Source organism: Lynx canadensis, chromosome B3 (genome assembly GCF_007474595.2).
Source record: "Lynx canadensis isolate LIC74 chromosome B3, mLynCan4.pri.v2, whole genome shotgun sequence".
Taxonomy (NCBI): domain Eukaryota; kingdom Metazoa; phylum Chordata; class Mammalia; order Carnivora; family Felidae; genus Lynx; species Lynx canadensis.
The window spans coordinates 39,388,558-39,406,366 of NC_044308.2; the positions used below are offsets into that span (position 1 = coordinate 39,388,558).

Here is a 17,809-nt window from a genome sequence, read left to right on the forward strand (position 1 = left end):
CCTCAGGTTTCTCTGAGACCATGATAAAATGACACAAAGTAAGGTCAACTCATAATTTTGTCTTAAGAACAGGTCACTATGCCATCCACAAAATATCCAATCATAGAAATGTCCCCATTTTCTACAGCATCGAATCTAAAATGAATCCCTACTTCCTTAGACCCTTTCCCAAACATCCAAGTTTGGGATTTCTATTATCACTTATTTCTAACACCCCCTTACTGAGATACCCCAAGAGTCCCCAATACGTGTTCTCCCTCATTGAAACAAGCAATAAAGCCACTTGTTAAAACAAGGTGTTTCTGGTGGTCTTTGACAGAGGGGGAGTTGTATAAAAACGTCCCATTGCTGAACAATCTCACCAACAACCGATAATGTTAGACTTTTCATCTCTCCCAATCTAAGAAATATCGGTTTACTAACAAACACTATCCCTTCAATTTACATGTCCCTGATTATAACTAAGATCAAGCATCTTCTCAGGTATACTGGCCATTCTTGTTTCCTTTTACTCTGAATTGCTTATATTTTCTGCCCCCTTTTTTTTTTTTTTAATTTTTTTTCAACGTTTTTTATTTATTTTTGGGACAGAGAGAGACAGAGCATGAACGGGGGAGGGGCAGAGAGAGAGGGAGACACAGAATCGGAAACAGGCTCCAGGCTCCGAGCCATCAGCCCAGAGCCTGACGCGGGGCTCGAACTCACGGACCGCGAGATCGTGACCTGGCTGATGTCGGACGCTTAACCGACTGCGCCACCCAGGCGCCCCTCTGCCCCCTTTTTAATGGGTAATATGTCTTTTCCTAATTGATCTGTAGTGGTTCTTTATATATTTCCGACGTTAATCGTTCGTCGGTGATATGCGCCGTAGATATCTTCTTCAGGTTTGTCTTAAATTTGTTAATCTTTAGGGTTTATGCTTTGTGTGTCTTATTTAACACATTCTTCTCTGGTCCAATACCGTAAAGACAGTCTCTTATATTTTCTTTTAGTAGTTTTGCTTTGCATTCAGGTCATTAACCCACCTGGAATTAACTTTTGTGTATGACATAAGGCAAGATCTTATTTTATCTTTTTGCTATCTGTGTTTTGTTGTTGTTGTTGCCATTGCTGTTGTTGTTTGGGGGTTTCTTATTTTTTATTTTGGAGAGAGAGAGAGTGTGTGCAAACAGGGGAGAGGGGCAGAGGGAGAGAGGGAATCTTTAGCAGGCTCCTGACCTGAGCCAAAAAAAAAGAGTCAGATGCTGAACAGACTGAGCCACCCAGGGGCCCCTCATTTTGTTATCTGGATTACCAATCATCCCCAAACAATTTCCCGAATTGTTCATCCTTTCCCCTATTAATACGCAAAGCCACCTCTGTCGTACAATACGTGTGATACCATATACGGATAACTCTGCTAATAGACTCTACCTTGTTCTACTGCTCTTTGGTTTCTCTCATCTAAGGTTTAACATCACAATATAATCCCTTTCATTTGAATAGCAAACTAGAATTTACAAAGCACTTTCAAATCCATGATCCAATTCAAACTTCAAAAAAATCCTATGAATGAGGGGTATTCAAAATTTGTGTGAAGAACCTGAGACACATAAGGGTTAAGTGAATTATCCACGGCCCCTAGACGGTAGGTAGAAGAGCAAGAACCCACCCTCATGTCTTCAGTTACCACTCTTTCTACCAGACTGTCTATCAAGTAAGGACAACAACAGTATCTGCCAAACAGCTCCTGAACAGAGGTATGCACTTTGTTCCCATATAACTTTAAAACAAACAAAAACCTTGATAAATGAACAAATGCTCTAACAACTACAGTTGCCGTGGCTGGCACAAACCTGTATGTTATGCTTATCTTGAAAATAAACTCTGTTGTGAAAAGGACTCTGCCCTAGCCCCCTGGACTCCAGCTGGCATCTTTGCTACTGCTTACCTCAAACTCAGACCATGCTGCAGTTGAAGCCTTTACTGTATACTATTCCTCCTCACATCAGTAGTGGTTTCTCCGCAGCCACTAACCCTGTACCTCCAAAGACAGAATGGAGACGTGAAAACTGGACAGTTCTTTGTGTCTTAGAGAGGGAGGGGAGGGGAGCTGCTGCCCCCAAATTGGAATTCAACACTAAAACTCACTAACATAGAAGCTGTGAAACATGCCAGAAAGCAGGGAGCAACAGAGAGCTGTCCAAAAACCCACCACCTAGCTTAATGAGATAAGGGTAGTAGGCACGCTGCAAATGGTTTTCACTGAATAAGTGCATTGCTTCATTCGGACCCTGAATCACAGGTCCACAGCCCTGCACTGGGCAGTTAAGTGAGAAATTAAAAAGAAAGAGCAGCCCCTGACATTCAGAGGGTGGCCTGTCACAGCTTGGCCACATTATTCTCCTATTAGGCATAATGGCACAGAATACCCACCTCGGACAAGGTTATTATGAAACGTTAATGAAATGAGACAAAGGTCATTTCATAATTTTGGGTAAGCACAGACAAAAACATGGCCACTACGCTACCCACAAAATACCAGACACCCTTTCTCTCTTGGCCAAAATGAGTGACTGCTACTTCTCTATCAATTACTTTTATTCTTTTGCTAGTCTCTCCGCCCAACAGATAAGATGTATTCAGATAACCAACCACAGAATTGTCCCTGTTTTCTGACAGCATCCAAATCCTACAATCAGTTCCAACCCCCTTAATGAGACACCATTGTCCCCCATGGGCTATGCTCTCCTTGCTGGAATGAATAATAAACCCAACCTGTTCAACTAGAGGTGTTTCTCCGGCAGTCTTTGGCTGTCATGCATTGACACGGTACAAGTCAGAAAACCCAAAAGTTTATGCCTTTCTCTTTCTGGAAAGTTCTTCCAATCTCAGTTTGAGAAGAACACTTCATCTTATTTCTGAAGGTCATGTCTAACTAAACAAAAGAGAGGTAACAAATTCCTTTGACACCAGGTTAAAGGAGACCTGGTTCATAGTCAACTCTAATTCTACCAATAAACATACCCATACACAAAACTTTTTGTTTGTATAAGATAATATGCTTCTTCTAGACAGTATGCCCTTGGAAAGCTGAGACTATCTGACTCATCTTTATAAATCTCTAGTACCCCACACAAGGTAGAGGATTTCTTTTACGAACGGTACTAACATGTTGCTTTTGGAGGAAAAATGTATTTTTTCCCAAACATAAAAGGATTCTCTATCCAAAAGAAACTTCCATTTTCTTCCTCCACCTTTACATTTCCTTATCTATAACACATTTCAAATGTAAACTTTTCGTGTTTCTAAACATACCAAGTGGGATGAACATGTGTTCATACTTCTTAACTAAGAGGTTGAGATCTCTTAAGACAAACATAAGTATGATGCATTCTTTCATTTGTCCAACTAATTTCCATTTCTTTCCGCCACCACCCCCCTATGCCCTTAAAACACCTTTAGTGTTTGCAGCTTCAAAAGTATCCCAGAATAGTACATCCTTATTACATGATAACATCTAGAGAGGACAGGGCCTGAGTTTAACTGGTCTACATAATGCTTGACTAAATACTTTTTAACAAGAGACTCTCATAACTAACACACATTCCACACTTATTGAGTGAGAACCCTCTCCAAATGGGGACTTTGATTCCCATCAACAAAGATTTTGTTTGTTTCCTTCTTTATTACAACACCCTGAAGAGCACAGAACATTTACTCATCTTCTGATGCAAAAATATAATTCAGTCTGGTTTAATACATTAAATGACACACCATGCAATGTCACATCCTATTTAAAGGCATTCTGGCCAGTATTGTCTTTATCTTTCAACGGGAAAACAGGTTTAAATTCCAGAAACAGATTCAATTCAACAAATTCAAATCTACACTGAAAGAGCACCTACACGCACTTCACAAGACAATATGCCAGGCAGGCAGAGGGACAGAAGCACAAACTCCTGACTCAGAGGCAGTGAGCTGAGTGGAGTGAAGGAGGTTACGAATTGCCACAGATATCAGGGAGAAGTAGGGAGTAAGGATGACTGGGGAAAGAACATTCCAGACTGAAAACTCCAGTTTCTCAAAGACTGGAATCCCGGATGCTCTGGACAGAGGCAGAGGCTACACAGGTCCTGGGATCTCCACCATTTAGGGGGCAACTGCTTGTTCATGGAGGAGGCTAAGGAAATCAAACATAAATGTTCGATGTAACTTAATTTTTAAGTTCTCTATGCAACTCCTCAAACCTGAGCTCATAGCCTTCAGAATAGGGGCGGAAATCGCTTTCTCGGGGTCCCCCGGATTTTAAAATTAAAATTAACAAGAATGATTTCCATCACTGAACGGTTGGAAGGTGGGTGTGGCCCCTCTGGGGCAGCGGCGGGCCTTGTGAACGTCGGACAGGCCCAGCTGGACCTCTCAGGCGAACGCCAGGCGTCCTAGCAAGCCACGGTCACTCTGAACCCCTGGCCCAACGAGCTCATCCCACGTCTCCAAGGGCCTTGGCGAACTCGAACCCCGGCGGCCAGGCCTCCAGGGCCGGGCTCGGGCTGCATCAGGCCTCAAACTGCGAACAAAGAGAAGGCCCGGGCAGCCTCTGAGACCCGCGCAGGACTCACGCAGCACCCGAAGGTACCTGCAGCCTTCAGGGGGTCGCGCCCCAGGCCCGTGGTGTGCGGGTGCGCCTCGACCAGGGCCAGTTCCTGCCCGGGCCTGGACGCCGAAAGTGCACCGCGTCGCCGAACCCGTTGATGCACTGCAGGCTCTCCAGCGCGCACTGGGACAAAGAGAGTGGCGAGGATCGGCGGGTCCCGGGAGCTGCGACCCCGCGTTCGTCCCGCCGCCCGCAGCGGCCTTTACCTGTACGTCACTCAGCTCCACGCGCAGATACAGCTCGCGGTGTCGCTGAGCCCAGTAGACGTGAGGCGTCAGCACCTGATTCTCCATGGCCACACCGCACGGGGCGCGGGGAGACGGATCGCTGCGCCTCGCTGCCTCGGATGGTGAGAGACTGGTGCCGGTCGAACGCAGGCCACAAACCCCTGCGCTCTTGAGCGCCGGCAGCCGCCAACCTCGAGACACCCCACGCTCGCAGGCTGCGCCTGCGCAATGACGGGGGTGGGGGGCGGTGGCGCGAGCTCTAGACCTTGGCGCGAGCAGGGCGGGGGCGGCACGGGGCGCAGAAGTGGGAAGGGGCGGGCCCAGCACGAGTGACGCCAGAGCTTGATACAGCGGTTTGGGGAGTTGGGAGTCAGCAGGTGCATGCAAGGCCCTTTCCCCTCTTCTCCAGGGCGATGCTTTAAGATAGGCTTAAAAATGAAAAGTCCTGGAGACTCATAAAGAACTGATCAGCGTGAGAAAGGGATTGGGACTGATGTATCTGGAAGATCACCCCGTTCTATCACCTATTTATTTCAACGTTTACTGAGAGCCTATTAATTGCGGTGGGCTTCGAAGCTAAACACTGGAGCTAAAGCAGTAAGACACAGTCCCTGCTGTCCCGAAATCCTGTAATTACAGACACAATAAGAATGATGATATTATAGGGGAAGGAGTATGGGAAGAGGGTGGAAGGGTGTTCTGAGAGGGAAGAGTAAATGTAAAGGCCCGAAATTTTCAACGCAGTCTCATAGAACTTTATGCGGTGATGGAAATGTTCCATTCTGCGCTGTTCGATTTGGTAGCCACCAGCCACATGAGACTTTGTGGACTTGAAATGTGGCTTGTGAGACTGAGAAATTTTCTATTTTATTTACTTCTAATTAATTTATTTTTTAATATGTATTCAGTTTTGAGAGACACAGTGTGAATGGGGGAGGGGCAGAGAGAGAGGGAGATACAGAATCTGAAGCAGGCTCCAGGCTCTGAGTTGTCAGCACAGCGCCCACAGACAGACCGGGAGATGATGCCCTGAGCTGAAGTCGGAAGCTTAACTGACTGAGCCACTCGCGCCCCAACGTCTAATTAATTTAAACAGCGACATAATAGTGGCTATCCTATTGGCCAGAGCAGGAGACTTTTCTCTCTTAAAGTAAGGGACCCAGCCTAGATACAACACTAGTTTATGTCTAATTTAAGCTATCTTGTCTGTATCCACTTTCATCCCTAAGTCTGCTGCAGTGAAGAGTTTAATAGGAAGCAACATCACTATGAAAACCAGAAGTCTGGGACAAAAATGAGACTTATAATTCAGTTCTGTTGGCACCTGTTTATTTAGCCAAGTGCTGAGCACAGGGATCCAGAGATGAAGAGCTATGAGACGGGCTCGGGGGGCCTGGGTGGCTCAGTCAGTTGAGTGTCCCAGTTGGGCTCCTGGCATGATCTCACAGCTCGTGAGTTCCAGCCCCTTGTCAGGCGCTGTGCTGACAGCTCAGAGCCTGGAGCCTGCTTCTGATTCTGTGTCTCCCTCTCTCTGCCCCTTCACTCCTCATGCTCTGTCTCTCTCTGTCTCTCAAAAATGAATAAATGTTAAAAAAAAATTTTTTAAAAAAGAAATGAGACAGGCTCTTGGGAAACACTTAATTCAGGGGTGGATCATATAAAATACAGAGGGCTTTACATATGGTGAATGTGCTGAACTTACAAAGGCAGGAAGGTGGGAAATGAGGGTTTTGGAAACCCAATGGGTGGACATTTGAGAGTGAATCCTTAAAAGCTGGACAGTGAAATGTGAGAAGGAAATTTGATAGAGAAAGAAGCAGAGGTAGGATAGCGGAAGCATAGAGCCAGAGTCCAAAGGTGAAGAGCTATGGAAGGTTCTGTGTACTGGGGGTTAAGGACATGGAGAATAGAGGTCACCCGGGATCTGGAAAGGCAGATGGGAAGTGAAATAGGAAAGTCTTTGCTTCAATCAGGCGTTTGTACTATGTCCCACAGACACATGGGGGTCAGAGAAGTTTGTTAAACTGGAGCCAAATCAAATATGTGCTTGGCAGGTCCACCTGTCAGTGAGGAGGAACTGGTAATAGACAAACCTGTTGGAGGTGAAGTAATCTGCTGGGTATGGGGGATGGTGAAAGCAATAAACTTGATAGTCTTGAATTTTAAAAATGCTTTTGAAATGGTAAACGTGTTTTTATTGCATGGCCTTTAATACAATGCAGATCCAATATAGGGCACTTTTTTTTTCAATATATGAAGTTTATTGTCAAATTGGTTTCCACACAACACCCAGTGCTCATCCCAAAAGGTGCCCTCCTCAATACCCATCACCCACCCTCCCCTCCCTCCCACCCCCCATCAACCCTCAGTTTGTTCTCAGTTTTTAAGTCTCTTATGCTTTGACTCTCTTCCACTCTAACCTCTTTTTTTTTTCTTCCCCTCCCCCATGGGTGTCTGTTAAGTTTCTCAGGATCCATATAAGAGTGAAACCATATGGTATCTGTCTTTCTCTGTATGGCTTATTTCACTTAGCATAACATAGGGCACTTTTTTTTTTTTATGTTCATTTATTTTTGAGAGAGAGAGAGCAAGTATGAGAGGGGGAGGTGTAGAGAGGGGTGACAGAGGATCTGAAGTGCGCTCCACACTGACAGTAGAGAGCCCAATGCAGGGGTTCAAACTCATGAACCATAAGATCATGACCGGAGCTGAGGTCAGACACGCAACTGACTAAGCCACTCAGGTGCCCCCAATTATAGGGCATTAAAAAAAATTGAGGCATACAGGAAATGAGCAAATTTTAAATGTTTAGCTTAAGCTGAATATTTACTTACATTTATATCTGTGTAATTAATTACCACCTAGATCAAGATCCAGAACATTTCCAGCATCCCAGAGGTTCTTTCATATCAATACACCTTTGCCTCCCATCTCTCCCCCCCACCCCCGCAAATTTCTATGCTGACCTCTCTCACCATAGAGTAGCTTTTGTCAGTTCTTGAATTTCATATGAATAGAATGGTTTTTGTTGGTATCTGCAGTATTGCATTTCATTGTATGAATATACCACAAATTATCCATTCTCTTGATGAAGGACATTTGCATTGTTTCCAGTTTTTAGCTATTATAAATAAATAATGGAATGCAATCAACATTTATGTAATTATCTTTTAGTGTATAAATGTGCTTAATTCTCTTGGATAAATACATAGGAGTAGAAATGCAAGGTCATAGAGTAGGTGTATGTTGAGCTTTAGTAGATAAGCAGTTTAGGGGGTTTTTGATTCCTGTTTTTGTTTTGTTTTGTTTTTTTCGTATAGTTGACACAGGAGATAAGCAGTTTTACAAAGTGTTCTGATCAATTTACATACCTACAAGTAATTCTTGAAAGTTCTAGTTGCCTTATATCCTTGGTATTTTCAGTCTTTCTAATTTTAGCCATTCTGGTAGGGGTGTAATAAAAAATAAAATCATTTCAATCCAGCATTCTTGAAACCTGAGGCTTATCAACTGACCTCCATCCAAGATGAGAGCTATTGATAAGCAAGAAGAATGAATCTGGACATTTTGCTTCAGGTCCTCCTTAAGAAAGATACAAAGGAAGAGGGCCTATGCAGCCTGGTTCAACTGAACACCAGTAATGTACTGGAAACTTCTCTGGGCCTGAGTTTCCATATCCATCAAACGAGAGAGTTAGACTCCATCCTCTCTGATGATCTTACTGGCTATTTCTAAACTTTCCTGCAAGGAGGCCAGCTCTTGTGGACTCCTCTCTCCAGGGGAAATCCATGAAGAAAAAAATTGAAATGGAGAGGGTACTGAGTAGCATCAGGGTAAACTATAAAACAAAAAGATAGCAGAGGGTATAAAAAGGCAGACCCAAGCAGCACCGCCAAGCTTAAGTAAGTAGGGCTAAGGGTTTTATGATAATACTAGTCAAATAAAAATGCAGATTAAGTACTTTCTGTGTGTCCTGCCTTCTAGATGTAGCCTTCCTAGCCCCAGGGCCAGGGCCATCTCTCCCTTCTCAGGCCACAGGAAGCATTTGCTGAGTGCTTGCTACCGATGAAGCATGTATTCAGTGCTTAAGGCTGTTTTCTGGCTTTGGACAAAGGATCATGCACATTCTCCTTATTCACCTTTTTACAAAATCTTCTGTTCGTGGAAGAAGTTTCAGAAAATGAAGTGTAGAATTTGGCTGTTTTGTGCCTCGCCCAGAATCACCCAGCTAGATATTTTTTTTTTAATGTTTATTTATTTTTGAGAGGAGGGAGGCGGGGCAGAGAGGAAGGCAGAGGATCCAAAGGGTGCAGGGCTGGAACTCACAAACCGTGAGATCATGACCTGAGCAGAAGTCAGCCGCTGAACTGACTCAGCCACCCAGGTGCTCCTAGACATCCTTAACCAAAATCATGTTTGTCTATCTAGACAGCACAAAGCTGAAAGTGGAGCCAGAGACTCACTGGGTCAATCCAGGCACACACTGGGGCATCGTATGAACCCAGTTAGTAGATCTGTAACCTCCTAGCTATTCCAGGAGGGTGGGCCTTGAGGCCAATCATTGACAGAAGAAAAAGAAAAAAGAAAGAAGACCCTTCCCCTTAATCCATAGTTCAGAAAAAGGTACAGAATGACCCCACCTCAGGCTCAACCTTACTTGGGTATGGGGAGTGGCCTTTCCACCCTCTTGAGTTTGATCTGCCTGATAAGTCCTGGTTCTCTGAACCGCATACATGGTTGCAGGTGCAGACAGTTGGTACGCTCCCGTTTGTATTAAAAATAGTGGAATAGTGGGAGGAATAATGATCTATCTATCTATCTATCTAGCTACAGTATTTGTTTTTATATCAAGGAAACTGGGTGAATTGGAGGAGCAGGATAGGAGAATCTTTTTTTACTATAGACCTTTCCATTTGTCAAATTTGGGGTCATGTGATAGTATTACCTATTCAAAAACTTAAATATGGAAAAGAAAATCAGCAGGAAAGGCCCTTTTTTGTTATTGCAGCTTGGTTTGTGCTAGTCCCCAGAAGGTACAAAATATGGGGGAAGTGGAAAAACAAACTTTATCCCACCATATCCTGCAATCAACTGTTATTAGGGTGTTCATTATATGCTTATAATCTGTTTCCTCAACTAGATTATAAATCTCTCTAGAACACAGACTGCCTCCTTTTGGTACCCTATAGCATCTAGCACAATGTGTTTCAGAAAATAGATGCTTAAAATACATTTGTGGACAATAATGCCCAGTGTTAGAAAAGTTTTAGTGAAATTGGCACACCCATGCTGACTGTAGCTAAGAGCAGTATACAATCGTGGGATCATTTTGGAAAACAGTTGTGCAATGTGTAGCAAATTCCCCTCTGGGGTCTTTGTTCTAAAAATAACTTCAAGAAAGGAAGAAGTATATATGAAGATGTTCATGGTGTTACAGGGTGAAACACTGGAAATTACACAAGGAGAATGACCAATGAAAAAACAATACAGCAGCGCAAAATGGTGAATTAGAAACTAATAAAATTTGGGGCGCCTGCGTGGTTCAGTCGGTTAAGCGTCCGATTTCAGCTCAGGTCATGATCTCATGGTTTGTGAGTTCAAGCCTTGCAACAGGCTCTGTGCCCACAGCTCAGAGCCTGAAGCCTGCTTCGAGTTCTGTGTCTCCCTCTCTCTCTGCCCCTCCCCCACTCACACCCTGTGTCTTTCTCTCTCAAAAATAAACAAGCATTCAAAAAAAAAAAAAAAAGAAACTAGTAATATTGAAAATGTTTATGATAAAAAAATACAAAAATTCCAATCACAGGGGCACCTGCCTGGCTCAGTCAGAAGAGCATGTGATTCTTGATCTTGGGGTCAGGAGCTCGAGTCCCATTTTGGGTGGAGAGATTACTTAAATGAAAATAAGAAAACGTAAAAAAAAAAATCCAATTACAACTTTACATAGTGCTATAATACAAGGAAATATCTTGTGTTTTTGTTTTCCTTCTTTATAACCCTTGATCCTTCCCAATTTAGGGGGCTAGGATGTGGCAACCATGGCTCTTGGAGAATTGTAATCATGGAAACGGAGAATAGAGACATCAGATTCTTCTCTTTTAAACCTGGCTGCACATGTAAAACAGAAAATATTTGGAATAATATGCAGACTAAATAAAAAATTTCCAGGCAGACTAGGGAGAAGAAAGTCAAAAGAGAAGTAAGGGACTCTGCTCAATGACATTTACACAAATGATACAACCTGACTTTGGAGTTCAGTAAACCCCAGGAGGATTTTTTTAAAGGGGCAGGGGGAACTAAGGGAGTACCCTTGAGAAGGAGCCTCAGTCTTGCCCTCACCTCCCCTTAAGGGCTTATCCAGAGCTGAGGGAATCCCCCCTCAACACCCATGACAGGTTTAGGGATCTAGGGAAAGAAAAGACCTGTGCTCTTGCCCAGGCATTAGCGCAAGGCTCTAGAGCAGCAGTCACCTAGTGGAGATAAAGGTTAAAGATCGGCAAGAGGGCCAGAGGCTTCCTGGATATGGGTGAAGGTGCAGGAACAAATGTGAGAAGGGCCAGCAAGTGGGGCAGAGAGGGAATAGAACACAGTGTGGATTCACAACTAGAGACTGACAGATAACAGCTATCTCACTGAGTACTTCATGATGGGGGGAAGGTCATACCTGAGGATTAGCTGGTATATTTGTATCCTAGGGCAGCCATAACAAAATACCACAAAATCACATGGCTTAAAACAACAGAAGTTTAGGGGTCGGTTAAGTGTATGACTCTTGATTTCAGCTCAGGTCATGATCTCACGTTCATGAGATCAAGCCCCACACTGGGCTCCACATTGGCTGTACTGAGCCTGCTTGGGATTCTCTCTCTCCCTCTTTCCTCTGTCCCTCCCCCACTCCACATACACACACTCTCTCTCTCAAAAACAAACTAACCAACTAAAAAAATAATAAATAAATAAATAAATAAATAAATAAATAAATAAATAAAAGTTTATTCTCTTACAGTTCTGGAGGTTAGAAGTCCAAAGTCAAGGTGCTGGAAGGACCATGCTCCCACTGAAGGCTCTAGGCAAGAATGCAACGTGGCGGTTGCTGGCAATCCTTGCTGCCCTATGGCCTGAGGCAGCTTTGCTCCAATCTTCACCTTTGTTGTCAAATGATCTGTGAGAAGCATAAGAGACTGTTAAAAACTGAGAACAAACTGAGGGTTGATGGGGGGTGGGAGGGAGGGGAGGGTGGGTGATGGGTATTGAGGAGGGCACCTTTTGGGATGAGCACTGGGTGTTGTATGGAAACCAATTTGACAATAAATTTCATATATTAAAAAAAAATAAATAAAATAAAATTTCAAAAAAAACCCACAAATGATCTGTGAGTATATCTGTTCTTATTTCCTCATATGGCCTTCTTTTTGTTTGTTTGTTTATTGTTTTGTTTTTTATTTAAAATTTTTTTTCTAAGTGTTTACTTATTTTGAAGGAGAGAGAGAGACAGAGTACAAGCAGGGGAGGGGCAGAGAGAGAGACACACACAGAATCCGAAGAAGGCTCCAGGCTCCAAGCTGTCAGCACAGAGCCCGATGCAGGGCTTGAACTCACGAACTGTGAAATCGTGACCTAAGCCAAAGTCAGATGCTTAACCAACTGAGCCACCCTGGCACCCCTCCTCATATGGACTTCTTATAAGGACACCAGTCAACGAATTTGAGACCCACTCTACTCTAACATGATCTTAACTAATAACATCTGCAAAGACCCTATTTCCAAATAAGGTCACATTATGAGGTTCTGGATGAACATAGATTTGAGGAGGACACTATTGAAACCAGTACAGCTGGGATGAAGGTCTGGAGAAGGCATTAGCCATCACACCCTTCACCAGAAAGGATCCTGAATTGAATGACTGGGTTTGCCTAAAGTTAATCAAGATTACACTTTTTACTATTAAATGAAATGGGTCATATAAATATAGGTTGGGTCAAATTATGGAAAAACTAAGGAAATTAAATACAGTACAAATCTGTAAGTGGCTTGAAAATATTGCTCCTGCTACATATGTAAAATATGTATATAAAACAAAAAAGTTATGATAGGGTAGAGGGAAGATTGGTGGATCTTTCTGTAATGAATGTCAGCATGTTGTGTTCAAATTGATGCTTGTGAATTGTGACGAATGATGCTTATTGTCACATGGATAGTGCTACCCGGCGAGGCTTTGGGCATGCCCCTCTGGGAAAGGTTTTTGTTGTTATCTTTGTCATCATCACCACCATTCATAAATAGAATTAATAAACGGAATGCTTAATGTGCACCACGTGTTGTTAAGCACTTTAAATGCATTATATATTTCATTTATTCATTTCAGTGATGTTACTGAAGTCATTTTACAGATGAGAGAAATAAAACTTAGAAAAGCCTGGGAGTAAGGAGTATCTCCTTAGTAAGGAGAGGAGCCAGGATATGATCCCGGGTATGTCTGATTCTGGGAGTGCACGCTTTTACCTGTGAATACCAGAGGAAAAGTACCACTGCCTGAAGATCATGGAGTGTTAGACACAGAAGGACTCTTAGGCTGGTCTCTGAGGAGGCCCAGTGGGGAAAACTCTCAGGATCTTTAAAACATAAGGCTAGACCCAGACAAGGACTTGACTGCCTCAGACGGGCATGGCTCCAGGAGGCAGCCCAGATTTCCCTAGGAAGCGTTCTCACTTGGCCTTGCCATCCCAGCTTTCACTCACACTTACTGCCCCCTGCCCATTATGCCAGCACCCGACTTTTTAAATGCAAGAATGAATTTGTATCAACGCCGCCATGTTAACACAGACTATTTACTCAGATGTTGTGTGCTAGACAACTTGCCTTTTCCTGATGAGTTCCTAGAGTGCAGGGTGGCGACAAGCTGGCTAGGCTTTGTCAAGCACATACACAAGGTTGGCAAGACCCCGGCCTGACTGAGTTAGCCAGTAGAGATACAACGGGCCACTTCAGATTCGGATAGTTTAATACTTACCTACACAACAAAAGGAAGAACGCATTAAGGTGCCAGCTGCCAGTGGTCCTTGTCCCACAAATCAAAATGGAGAATACTGAAACAGATTGGGTAAGATGACTGCAGGGTAAGTTGTGGCATACCCAGCTGCTGAGAAGCCAATTCCAGACTGCAGCTAAATGGTTCTCATATTCTGCAGCGATATTCTGAGTGGGTGGGACAGAGAGCCCACATCTCAACAGAACCTGGGAAATGAGAAGCTGCCAGGGGAGATTGGCTTGAGATCCTTATAAGCCTCCCATCCTCTCCTGTTCTGGGAAGATCACAAAGCATTCTGCTAAGACTCAGATAAGCTTTGGTTCAAAGACTTTGCCCGTGAGGCCTGTGTGAGGCAACATGGGAGGTTGCCAGGGTGCAGGGTGGAGATGTTCCCTTACAGCTTCCTCTGGCTTGAAGCTTGTTAAGCCTGCCATAGAGAAAGTGAGATTGAAAACCAAGAAATCTGAATTCAAGCCTAGATCAATCCATAATTAGTCAAATGACTTAAGCAAGTACTTAACCTCCCCAGAGCTTGCTTTTTAAAATCCATAAAATTATATATTGTTTTGTTTGCTTGCTTTTGGGGAGGTCTTTTTCCTCTTCTTTGAGTGTAAACCACACAAAGGGATCTTGTCTACTTTATTCACTATTGTAGCCCCAGTGCTTAGAACAGTGACAGGCACATGGCAGCGATTCAACAAACACTTGGTTGAATGAAATGAACTGCAAGATATTTCATTGTGTTTTGTTAGTATGTGCATGTGCATTCAAAGCCTTAAAACCTACTTTCAGGTCATTTGCAGAAAATTCACAGAGGAGTCCCAGTGAAAATGCCTGTACCTTTCTGTTAGGGGAGCTCAACTGAAAAAAAAGCCCAAGGGAAGACTCATTTAAAGTGAAAGTGAGTAGTTACAATGAAGAATGGAATCTTGGCACTCAAATGGATCTTTTATTAGTGCTATTATAATAAATCCTAATGATCCACACCTCTGACACATGGTCCCTTGAGTAATAGAAGAGAGGGGAGGCCAGCTTTTCCACTGTTTTGTTATACACCTTCCACTTTCCCAGTCATCTCCCCAGCCTCCCTTTTTCTCTTTCTTTTTCTCAGCCAATGCATGGTGTGAAATAGGAAGAGACTACAGGTTAAGAGACCTGCCTCTGGTTGTGATTACAGCAAGTTGGTCACCTCCCTGCCCGAGCCAGTTTCTTCCTCTTTAAGTGTTATTGTGACACATACGGTTTTCCTTAATTACAACTACATAATGTGTTCTATCTTTCCTACAGATCAAGAAACCATGGCTCAAAGAGATCGACTGACCTGCTAAAGATCACTAATTAGTACTAGAGCCAAGCTTTCTGACTCCAAGTTCAGGTTTCTCTCCACCACAACAGTGGGCCCCTCAGAAGTTCCCTAAGGCCTTGGTTCCTCCCCTCTGTCATCTTCAAGAAGGGGCAGGGATTTTTACTGGCTTGCTCCCTGCTCTGATCTCAGCGTCTACAAACTCTGCCTGGTACATAGCAGGCACTCGATATATACTTGTTGAATGAAAAAAAAAAAAAAAAAAGATGGATGAGCAGACACGCGCCACAATGCGTCCTGCGACTTCAAGCAAGTTGCCACCCGTTTCTGGATTTCATCTCTGTCCCCCACCGCAGCGGTGTCCGTTCCGCGCCGCGTTCGTTCCTCCGGCCACTAGACTGCACTGTGGCAAGGGACCCCACCCAGCAGGGAGCGGCGCCCTTCTTGGCCCCGCCGAGCCTTCGCTGGTCGGAGGGCGGGTCGCGACGAACCGGAAGTTCCGAGGCGCCAGCGCCGCCGCCGCCGCTGCCGCTGCCGCCTTTAAGTGCCGCGTTCGCCGCCTGGGTTGCCACCGGCGCCGTCGCCGAGGAAGCCGCTGCAGCCGGGTCGGGAGTGGAGGCGGCGCGGCATGAAGCGGCGCAGGCCCGCTCAGTAGCACGCGTCGGGACGCTCCGGGCGGGGCCGGGGGGGAAGGTGCAGTATCCGCCCCCTCTCCTTCCCCTTCGCCCGCGAGGCCTGGGCCCCAGCCCGGCGGGCCCGCTCCGCCTTACGGAGGAACCGCCCGACGCGCTCTCCCGGTTAGCCCGCTGTGCGGTTTATCCGGCGCGCCGCCCTGCGCGGATCAGAGCCGGTGGCGGGGCCCCGCTTGCCGGAAGAGGAAGCCGAGGCTCTGAGATTCCGAGTCCACCAACGTTCACTGGGCGCCCCCTGAGCGCTGGGTGCTGGCCTCCCGGCTTCCACGTCCGTTATCCTAATTGAGCCTCGCTGGGGTTGGGAGCCGGGTGATGCCCGGGCTTACGGATGAGGAAACAGAAGCTCGCAGAGGCGAAGGGATCTGCCTAAAGTTCGACTGTGGCGGATCGGATTCGGACTGAGATTTTTCTGGTTTCCCAGCCGGTGTTCCTTCCTTTTTCCTGTCCCACTCTAGGTCGATTCCCTCCCTGCTTCACTGGCCCCCCGCTCATTCTCTTTCACCCACCCGGGGCAGGATATATACGTTCCTTTCCCGCTCCCCCACCTCTCCCCCTCACACACGCTTTTCTCCTAAGACTTCTAAGACTTGGCATTCCCTCCCCTCCCCCCCCCCGCATTCTCCTCAACATTCTCTGCTACACCTATCCTCTTCTTCCCCATTCACACCTTTCAAGATCTTTGCCCAGTCTGTGATAATCAACCTGTCCACTAGCTCTGGACCCAGAAAAGTGAAATGGCTAGGCTTAAGTGACGCGTGGGGTGTTCAACTGGACGACTGGTTGACTCTTGGATTGAAAATTAAGAATGACGTTTTAGTGGGTCCAAATTCAGGAGTCCTGAAGCCGTTCTCTAACCCAACATGCTCTTATCTGAGTGAGGGGCTTAGTACATGGGAACATGTCTTGACATCTTAGTCCATCGTTCTTATGCTAGCATAGCTTCACCCTTTTCCCTCCATTGCCACTGACCTTTTCTCACCGCATCTCCCCTTCACCTACTTGGTGAGCCCAGAATTAAAACTGATAACAAAGTAACAAGTGTAATCACAGCTCCTCCTTTCTTTTTCCTTTTACTAAGCCAAAATTTCAACAAGCTTAATGCTTCCTTTTAGGGCAAAGTTACCTAATTCAATTGTTTTCAGACTATAGGTGGAAAGGAAAAGAGCAAAAGTGGAGTGCACTTTAAACGGATAGCGCATTCTTCATCTTATGAAAAAAATTATTAAATGCAAGTTAGTTCCCTTTCCATGAAAATGGCCTGTTTTATAATTTTTACTGGTTATTCTACGGAGTCTGTCTCCACCCAGCTCAGTATGTATTATAATGTAAAAGCAGGAACAGGAACAAGCACAGAGAAATAAATTTTATTAATCATCTGTCATTTTTGAGGATTTACAGTAGCCACTGAGTAACCTCACATTTGTATGCCTTTTATGCTTTTTGAAGGTCTTCCATAATTTGCCTTTTAATGTATATATATACATGTCAGGATTTAGACTGTGTTTGGATATCCTTTTGAGTAAATTAGGCTGTACATTTCTGAGATTTTTAAAAAATTGTAATTATAATAATCTAAAATGTAGATAGAAAATAATTCAGGCATTATATATTACACCAAGAAGGTTATTTCTGTTTCAGTTTTAAGTACTATTTGAGATTTGAGATTTAATCTTTTTGGCCACATATGCTCCATTTTAATAATGATCAACAACAGCCTTGTATCTTATCTCATTATCCTGGTGAGCAGGATTGAATGGTGAGAAAAGGAAAGACTCCTGTGAGAAGAGAGCAAGATGAGCAGAGGGATCTATGCTTGAAGTTGAGTCACTTGAAAAAGATCTCTTTGAATGTGGAAGAGATCTGAGCAGATGAAAATACAATCAGGTAGGCATGAGGGAAGGTCCTTAAGTGAAGAGGTAGGGGGGC

The 17,809-nt window shown here is 44.5% G+C and overlaps 2 protein-coding genes across 4 annotated transcripts in view; one reads left to right on the plus strand and one right to left on the minus strand.

Annotated features, from left to right (window-relative positions):
- HACD3 (3-hydroxyacyl-CoA dehydratase 3) overlaps positions 1 to 5,087 on the minus strand; it is a 39,166-nt gene extending 34,079 nt beyond the window's left edge. Inside the window, exon 1 of the mRNA XM_030317904.2 lies at positions 4,843 to 5,087. Within this exon, the coding sequence (XP_030173764.1) occupies positions 4,843 to 4,929 (87 nt within the window). The 5' untranslated portion in view covers positions 4,930 to 5,087. The remainder of the gene's footprint in view (positions 1 to 4,842) is intronic.
- Positions 5,088 to 15,734: 10,647 nt separating this feature from the next.
- Positions 15,735 to 17,809, plus strand: part of DPP8 (dipeptidyl peptidase 8) — a 67,738-nt gene continuing 65,663 nt past the window's right edge. The window contains exons 1-2 of one of the 3 annotated variants that reach the window (XM_030317907.1): positions 15,735 to 15,884; positions 17,631 to 17,767. In XM_030317907.1, the coding sequence (XP_030173767.1) occupies positions 17,731 to 17,767 (37 nt within the window). In that variant the 5' untranslated portion in view covers positions 15,735 to 15,884; positions 17,631 to 17,730. Of the gene's footprint in view, positions 15,885 to 15,998; positions 17,768 to 17,809 lie in introns of those variants that run through there. The other 2 variants (XR_003969411.2, XM_030317906.2) reach the window with 2 other exon arrangements.